We start from the raw sequence: 9,718 nt of genomic DNA, 5'->3' as shown, positions 1-9,718 counted from the left end.
ATTAATATTAGTCCTATACATGTGGTAAGCTATATATGAAATTATAATGAATATGGTAACTATAAGGAATATATTTACATTATACTATGTAAGGGGGGTGGGGGGGGGGGGGGGGGTGTTTAACAGGCATGGTCCAAATGTGCAGGGATCTATGTATTTGTGCACTGTAAACCACAATGGCAAATTAAGATTATTGAGTTTAGCATGGGACCGGAAGTGAACACAAAAAATTACTGTATAGGCTACTATGTACAGTAAGTGTGTTAGCTGTGGTAATTCTAAAGCCATGTTAGCAGTCATGAGTGCTTCTAAATGGTCAGTCGTAGTGACAACAGATGCTTAAAACAGAAACAGCCGTCACTGACACTGGGAATGCAACATTACACTAAAAGCCGCAAGGCATAAAGATCACATGTTTTCACAAGGACACCAAAGAAAAATTTGTTTGATTGTGGACAGATTAGCAAAAATATTTTAGTCATTATTACATAAAATAAACATGACATCATGTGGCATGGCATGACAAATTCAAAGAGTTTATGCAGGTTCATATGTCTTTTCAAATATTTTATTAGTTAATTATCCATGCTTTCCAGCAAATGTTTTGAGATGAAAAAGCAACCACAGATCTTTTTGTATCCATATAGCTAGTTAACTTGCCTCATATTTCTGAGGATAAGCCTTTGAACATGACAGAGAACTAGTTAGGACCTGTTGCGTCTGGGTTATATGCTTGGATGGATGAAGCAATAAAAAGGTAGCAATAACTATAACACTCATAAAAGCAAGAAAGCATGAAGACAAAAGGAAAATGGGTTTCAAGAAGGCAAAAAGCATCCATACATAAAATAGTTTTGTTGCTGCGGCTTGCTGTTGTCATAGAGAAAAATCCCTCACTTCTACCTCAATGATGTAATTGTTTCTGTGCGATTGTTGAACACTGGTTTAAAGCCGCCTATTTTCTTTAGTTGTGGTGGGCTGACACCATAATTGGGCGTCTACTGTGATTGATGAAAATTTTATTCCACTAGCACACTCCATTATTGGACACTGGAAACATAGCAGGATGCTCCCTAGTACATTAGCTGGTTTGAAAGAGTGTAAGGATAGAATTGTGTTTATACCTCAATCTCAAGGAAGAGTAACTTGCAGGCCACACTTTATAGAACTACAGCTGCACTGTCGCTTATAAAGAAACAAACAGTAGGCAGCCAGACATCGCTGAGTAAAGAATCATAGAAAAAGAGGCTGACATGGATGAATGAATTGTGTTTATTCTTCATCAATAATGAGTCACTTATTGGCAGCAGAATTACGCACAAGCTGGAGCTTCACCACAGCTTGTTGAGGATAAACAGCAAATGATGGTAGGTTTATATTTTTTAAAGCCTGTTTTCTTAAAAAAAAAAAACAGTCTGCTGCATCTAGGCTATACATGTTTGATTAAATAATGCCATTGTTTAAAAGCAAGGTAGGCAAGTTGTTTCTAAAATACTTTTTGTCATATTTGTTGAAACTTTCAAATACACCAATACATATTAAATGCTCAGAAAAAGAGTATAAAAATCGGATCGTTCCATTCGGACCAAATGCAATGATTGGCTGGGTCCCTCTCCATCCCTACCATGGCTACCAGCCCTGCTGCTACAGGAGCTGCCCATATGCGCGCACCCGGTCAGCTCTCAGACCTGACGATGCAAAGCGGTCAGACCGGAGGTAACATCTATGTGGCTTTTCACAGACAACTGGGGTACCCCAAGGGGCTGAAAAGTTGCACCGTGGTCGCTTTATTTCTGCTGGACAGGTAATGTGGCGTTTTTTATTTTGATGATAATTTGTTACTTTCATCGCTAACGTAGCTTCCTACTTAGCATGCAGCTAAGGATAGCTACGAATGTTGGCTGTTGTAGCGAGCTAGAGTAGAGATGATGAATTATCTGTAGCTACAGCTGAGTTGGAAAACAGCAGGGCAGCTGAGATCTGTGTTTGCTAACGTTTGGTAAGACAATGTAGGTGTAGACCGCGCCAGTTTATTTATTCACCACCTAGGTTTATTGTTATACTGTGTTTACACCTATATTTACTTGTATCTAATCTGTGTGGGTATTGTGTCTGCAAGGTTTTTTGACTGTATGTTACTCTTATATCTTTGAACAAGAAATTTTACAAATGTAGTGATGTAGCTGTGTGTATTTGGAGTTATGAGAACGACATATCAACGTTAGTGTGGACTTGCTAATTACTCTATAAGAGAACAATGTCAGGTATTACAAACTTTTCACAAAGCTGATAATCATTCCGGTATTATCAGGTACAGCAAAGTGTACAACAAAAAGTCCAGGAAATGTAGATTGTACTCACTGAAGGTAAAGATGGACTACAGTTACATCGCAGACCTCCAGAGTGAGGAGACCTGATGATCCCCGTCAACATGGGGTTCAGGTGTCCCTGGCCCAACTGTATTCCTAGATACAGCAAAATGTACAACAAAAAGTAATATGCTTGGTTTTGAAAAGTGGTAATCATGTCAGAGAGGCAATTGTGATATATTAAATTATCTCCACAGCAGCGATACAATGCTACGTGTAAAGTCTGAACTGTCTTCATAATCAGTCAAGATACAATACCTCTGGACACACCTTAATGACGTTTAAAAATTATCTATTTGTGATATAGGTTGTAGTATATAATAACAATAAACAAGTGTTACCACTTATTGATGTCATTATTATAGACGTAAGACATTATGCTGCAAGTGTAAAGAAAAGGCATTTATCATTTTCAATGTTATATTTAAAAAAGAATGAAACTATTATCCAGAACAAGTGCAGGTATTCATCCACACAGTGGATGGAATTATTTGTGTAGCAGTTACTGACATTGCATCTTAAACCCTGCTAGGATTAAACCCCTGCATTGTCCTAGTGGATCAGGATAACAGTTGCATATCTTCCAGAAACAGCAGCTCAGTATCACGACTCTGTGACCAAGTGCTCCACATTGCCACACTACAAACTGTCTGTTCCAGGGTGTGAAGATCAGCCATGTATGGTGCATGGAAACACAGTGGTCTGGATGTTGTCCACAGTCCTCAGATTCTGGCCTGTAAAGGAATACCCCAAATTGGAAAGCTTGGTGTAATTTGAAAGAACATTCATCAACATTATCAGATATTTTTTTTGAACAGGGGTTTGTTGTTCTCTAACAGGACTTCTGTGTCTACATTACACACCAGGTCAATGTACATAACACAGATGAGCCAATGGCTGAAGCAGAGCTGTACTTATTTGTGGCGCAATCAGTAAACAATAAAAAAGTAATAACAATAGTGATGGATTACATTTATATAGCACTTTGTCTTTGACACCCAAAGGGTTTAGGGGGGGAACAAAAGAGAAACTTTGAGACAAGTACACTGGGAAATAATATACTAATATTAAAATATACATGTGTATATATACATACCTGTTCATATGCCGTTGTTGGAGCGTGAAGCTCGACGCAGGTCTAGAATATGTGCTGCTTGGCTTGCACCTCGTCCTCCCCATCTTGCCTCTACTTCCTCGGACCTTGGCTGCCCTCCCTCCTCTGCTTCGCCTCGACCCTGGTCCTGTCCCGGTCTGATCGTCTTTGGGATGCAGTCCTCATCAGAGACAATAATGCTGTCACCGTGGAAGCTCTAACATGCAAAACAACGTACATGTTATGAACATGGAAATTCATGTTCGTGTAGTGTAACTGATGGTAACGGGAAAATGTGTATCAGCCGGTTTTTAGCTTTGCCCAGTGTTACTGCAGCTGTTAGCACAGCCGCTACCTGTTGCTAACAGTTAGCAAGCCAGCTCGTTACTGACTCAAATTCAGTCTTTTCAAACCTATCCAGAATTAACATGCTAGCTAGATAGTGAGTACTAACAGCTGGGTTAGTTGTTTATTTTCATAATGATAAAGTTAGATGTTTTCTTATCCCTGATGTGACAGTCTGCTCAGTATGTCACATTCATATAACGTAGGAGGAGAAAACTAAAGTCACTTCACAAATAAAAAATGAAACAGGACAAATATACATACCCAGGGACTTACCTTTTGCTGTCAACAAACACCATCATAATTTCATTGGTAATATAGGGCTTTACAGACTGCTAAAAGACACCAAGTACATTAAAATATCATCTTTTGATTAATGTTTTGCTCTCTTATATACTAGATATAGGATTGGATAGATATGAGATTTTTAAAACCGAAAAGCTACCGATTTTGAAATTTGAGGATTTAGTCATATATGCCGAAATACTGGCTGATATACTTTTTTTGCCTTCTTTTAAGAAACGCATAACATAAACCAAGATTATCCTAACTTTTTTATCTAATAAGACCTCACCAAGATAACATAACAGAATTCAACAAAACATACAACAAGGTTCAATAAATAACAGTGAAATGTTTAAAACTACAACCCCAATTCCATTGAAGTTGTGTTAAACCTAAATAAAACCAGAATACAATGATTAGCAAATCATTTTCAACCTATGTTCAATTGAATACAACACAAAGACAAGATATTTAATGTTCAAACTGATAAACTCTATTGTTTTTTGCAAATATTCACTCACTTTTAATTAGATGCCTGCAACACATTCCAAAAAAGTTTGGAAGGGGGCATGTTTAAAATTGTGTTGTGTGCCTAATGCCTCCTTGGATCATGCCTAAGGCACGTTCGCACAGATGAGCATCTTTCTTTTGGTGTTTTTCAGAGTCAGTAGAAAGGTCTCTTTAGTGTTCTAAGTTTTTATAACTGTGACCTGTGAACTGTTGCGTACCGTCTGTACGCTGTTAATGTCTTAACGACCATTTTACAGGTGCGTGTTCATGGCTCATTGAACCAGCATGTTTACACCCTTTACAATAAAGATCTGTAAAGGGTTTTAAATTTTTACAGAATTATCTTTAAAATACAGTGTCTTAAAAAACGGACATTTCTTTTTATGCTGAGAATACATAACTAATATACATAATAATATATATTTTTTGTCATGCAATAATTATTATCTTACACATAATCTGCCACAATGACTATTTTCAATGTAGCATATTCACATCTAGTTTATCCCTTTACCAGCACTTCTAACCAAAGCAAGCTATGAGAAACCCCTTTTCAACCACCATCTATTGTACAGTGACATAGCCGAAACACTGCTGATAAATGAATCTAATACTACATGGCTGTCTACAACGAGGACTTGCAACTTTGAGATTTCACAGTAACGCTCCAAATTTGAAAGTGGAGCTAGGTAATTTTGTTTGCCACAAAGCCGTGTTAGATACTTGTTCAGCTAGCATTTATTTTATGTCCCCTCTGGTTTAATCATTTATTTTGACTGTAAGGTCACAGATATATTTAGAATATCTTAAACACTATAGTTTAACTGCTCATTTATGTTAGCGCTATAAGCGACCTTAGAGAAAATTTAGATGTGATGAACTAGGGAGAAATGATAGGGCGGTTCACTAAAACTGCCAAGCTGTTTCAGCAATAAATCTACTATCAAGTTTGTCAACAGCATAACTTTGCCTCCGCCACTCATACTGTAACATTAAACATACGTACTCTACTACACTACTAAACACTACTAAAAAGTTACATAAGCGGTGCACCAGCTTAAAGTGCCGTGCTTGTCAGAGACATGGAGGCTACTACTGTACACTGGCTAAACTATGGCACAGGGACCAAACTGTGAACTTTATTTCCACCAAAGAAACGGCAGAAGTACACCAAGTCGGGTACACCAAGTCTGACCAGGGCATTACTGAAGATAACGGATCACCTGTTCAAAACTTGCCGTTAAAAGGTTGCTGCTAAAGGAGCTAATACCTACATCAAATTTGATGTAGCACCTGCAGGATCACCACCCAGCTTTGCACATCCAAGTAAACATAACGTGGCAAGTTGTTAGGGAATTATATTATATATATAAATGTGTCTCGAGCTTTCAGTGCAACGTAAACAAATAAAGCGGCATGTAACCTTTTAGACCCACAGCAACGAAAGCATCGCTGCGCTCTGAAACCGATTATTTTAAATGGCTTGTGCCATGCCACTATGGTTTGTTTCTGCGTCGAGCAACACGCGGTCAAATTACTTGAACTTTTGTGCTGAACCCAGCTTCCAGAGCAGCGCAAATCGCTTCTTTTCTGAAAGGGCCTTTATGGAAGACAGAATGTAGTCCTCTCAAAACCTTCAGTCACTGAACATTTAACGTTACATCCTGTTGCTTCCTCTGTGTTTGACAATACAAATTACCTTCATTTCAACATTGCATGCTTATACGTAAGGATGAGAGATGATGACAATAACAGTTCAGTTTATTTTCCTTGGGTGATAAATAAAGTTATTTTTTGTCTTATATTAATAATAATACTTAAATATTATAGACGTAAAATTGTTAATGTAATTAAATATTAAAAATCAACTAATTACTTGTGTTGTTAAATTAATTATGTATTATAATGGTGATAATCATGAAACCATGATTATTAGTATAATCATACCAACAAAATCTAAAATCGTTGTATCCTACTTACAAGTGAGGCAAAAGTTTTGTTCACTGTATGGGCAGTCACTCACACCGCTCCATACAGGTCATTCAACAGACTGCCAGAAGACTTCCCATGATGCGCTGAGCTCCTCTCTCCTCCTTTACCTCTGTATGATTTCTTATCCCATTAATGCATGTTACAAACTCGACTTCTTCCCTCTTCCCGTGCTTTCTCATCTCACTCCTCCTTTCACTTTAATCAGGTATTAATGCCTTCAGAGCTGTAGAGTCTGGATCTGTGATATAACAATCCCATTTGAATTCGATGTATCATGCTATATAGAAATATTCAAATGTATAGTATGTGCAAATATTTATAGGGACAATTCACAACTAATCTATTGCAACAGTATGATATTACATTACTATAATACTATTTAATAGGGGACAATTCACAATTAATTCATTGTTGCATTGTTACATGTATTGTGAATTGTCCCCTATTAAATAGGTTATTACTTGACTACTGACAATTTCTTCTCACAGATCTTCTGTAGGGCAGCCTACATATGCTGCTCGAACACAATGTTATAAGTGGGTCTGACAGAGGCTACTCTCACGTAGGCAACGCTCCTCCTGGTTTACAAAGCTTGACCAGACATAGCTTTTTATTTTACTCCAGCCACGAAGCCTACAACAAGCTTGCGCCTTGCATCTGCCAATATGGTTGCATTTTTGAGGATTTGTTGAAGTGATAATTTCTTGGTAGTGTGCCATCTTTGATATGAAGCCGTTCGTGTGTGTGTGTGTGTGTGTGTGTGTGTGTCCCTGCACAGGAGGTGCTTCGCCTGCCCTCGGTGAAACACCTGTAACAGAGAGAGATGAGAACAGATGTAAAGTGCCAATAAATGACCATATGTGTTGTTAAAAATGCTTTTAATGCTAGGAAAATCCCAGATTTTTATAAATTGCATCTTTATTTTGGTAGATTGCACTATATTCCTGATTTTACAGTTGATTCCATTCATCAAATTCAGCGATTCCGTCTGTTTTCCACATCACTGAAATCATTGGGCCCTACAATGACAGACACTGAAAGCTGAAGACACAAAGGCATTCATGAAAAGGTATGGTAAAGCATCACCATAAAAAGTGGTATATCGACAATATGTACCTACAAGAGAGAAAACATCTCAGATTTTTCTGTCTGAGGGAACACTATGACCTTGACCACTTTCCATGTCTTGTTACAATTTGTAAAAGGCAGAGTGGAGTGGCACTTCATTACACTCAACAAGGGTTCTGTTGAATCGATAAGGAGACACATATTTCACCTGACAAAGTGGATGTGTAGCTAATGTAAATATAAATGGTGCACATGCACCATTTATAGTTTGACCTCACTGTGCGGCAAACTTACCTGCTTACAGCTCCCTATAGCTTATCAATATGTTCATGGCATGACTCACTTTTGTTAGTATACTGTTGGTGTGTGTGTGTGTTTGTGTCTGCCAGATAAAGTTTGTGTCCATTATACTCAGGGTTAGATATTTCGGGGGCATTTTTTGCCTTTATTTCTGATAGGATAGTGTATAGAGATAGGAACTTAGGGAGAGAGGGTAGAACATGCAGCAAAAGGCCACAGGCTGGATTTGAACCTGGGCCGCTGCGATAAGGAATCAGCCTTGTACATGCACTTTACCAAGTGAGCTGCTAGTCCATTAGATTGACCTGTCATCTCCTTACAGGAGTGTGTGTGTGGCAGGCAAATACATTTTTTTAGGGTTGGTGTTGGCGCAGTGGATAAGACACATACCTTTGGTGTGAGAGACCTGGGTTCGAATCCATTGTGAGACACCAACGTGTCCCTGAGCAAGACATTTAACCCCTAGTTTCTCTAGAGGCGTGCAACCTCTGACATATGTATATATTAGGGCTGGGCGCGTTAATGCATTAATAGTTTAACGCCGACAATTATTTTATCGCAGGTATTATTATTAGTTTGAAAGTCCCTTGCTCACTGGCTCTGAATACACATACAGTCAAACCATGGGTCACAGGAGGGGCGGGATGTTGATCAGCCTGCAAATCACCCGCCCAGACGAGCAGTGGAGGGAGGCTTCGGCAGACTACACTGTCATCTTTTTCCCATATTTTTCCACCCGCGATCCATTATCACAGCAGCAGGTGAGCCACTTGCTTGTTAATGACGCAACGTATCAAACAACTCAAAAAGCCGAAACCAACATCTGCACCCCGTGTTCAATGTTGCTTTACGTTACCTGGTCTGTGCTTGTAAAATATCCACCGCGACTTGTAACATCATTTCATGTTTTTAACCGAGTGAAGTCTGTGCGAGTGAACACACATTGGTTTAATATTTGATTTGATTACATTAATGTTTAAGTTGAGATTTACAAGAAATATTTTATTGAATACTGCTGGTAAAAAGCACCTTATTTGTTTAAAGTGTTTGCAAACCACGTTATTACACTTTTGTGTATATAACAGTGCATTTAAATTAAAATTAAATACACTACTTTAGAATTCATTATTTTAGGCGGAAACAACGCGATTAATAGCAAGAAAATCATGCGATTAATTAAAATTAAAATTTTAATTGTTGCCCAGCACTAATATATATACACATATATATATATAAATTTTAATTTTTAATTAAAAGATATATATATAAGGGAGAGAGGGGACGACATGCAGCAAAAGGCCGACTGGATTTGAACCCGGGCTGCTGCGATAAGGAATCAGCCTTGTACATGGGGTGCACTTTACCAAGTGAGCCCCTAGTCCATTAGATTGACCTATATATACACTGCTCAAAAAAATAAAGGGAACACTTAAACAACACAATGTAACTCCAAGCCAATCAGACTCCTGTGAAATCAAACTGTCCACTTAGGAAGCAACACTGATTGACAATCAATTTCACATGCTGTTGTGCAAATGGAATAGACAACAGGTGGAAATTATAGGCAATTAGCAAGACACCCCCAATAAAGGAGTGGTTCTGCAGGTGGTGACCACTTCTCAGTTCCTATGCTTCCTGGCTGATGTTTTAGTCACTTTTGAATGCTGGCGGTGCTTTCACTCTAGTGGTAGCATGAGACGGAGTCTACAACCCACACAAGTGGCTCAGGTATTGCAGCTCATCCAGGATGGCACAT

At 38.4% G+C, this 9,718-nt stretch overlaps 1 protein-coding gene across 1 annotated transcript in view; it reads right to left on the bottom strand.

Annotated features, from left to right (window-relative positions):
• Positions 1–7,569: 7,569 nt before the first annotated feature.
• LOC123959276 (DNA-directed RNA polymerase III subunit RPC1) overlaps positions 7,570–9,718 on the bottom strand; it is a 15,964-nt gene continuing 13,815 nt past the window's right edge. The window contains exon 21 of the mRNA XM_046033231.1: positions 7,570–7,635. Within this exon, the coding sequence (XP_045889187.1) occupies positions 7,570–7,635 (66 nt within the window). The remainder of the gene's footprint in view (positions 7,636–9,718) is intronic.

This window comes from Micropterus dolomieu, linkage group LG20 (genome assembly GCF_021292245.1).
Source record: "Micropterus dolomieu isolate WLL.071019.BEF.003 ecotype Adirondacks linkage group LG20, ASM2129224v1, whole genome shotgun sequence".
Taxonomy (NCBI): Eukaryota; Metazoa; Chordata; class Actinopteri; order Centrarchiformes; family Centrarchidae; genus Micropterus; species Micropterus dolomieu.
The sequence above is the reverse complement of the archived record's forward strand: the minus strand, read 5'-3'. Positions and strand labels throughout refer to the sequence as shown.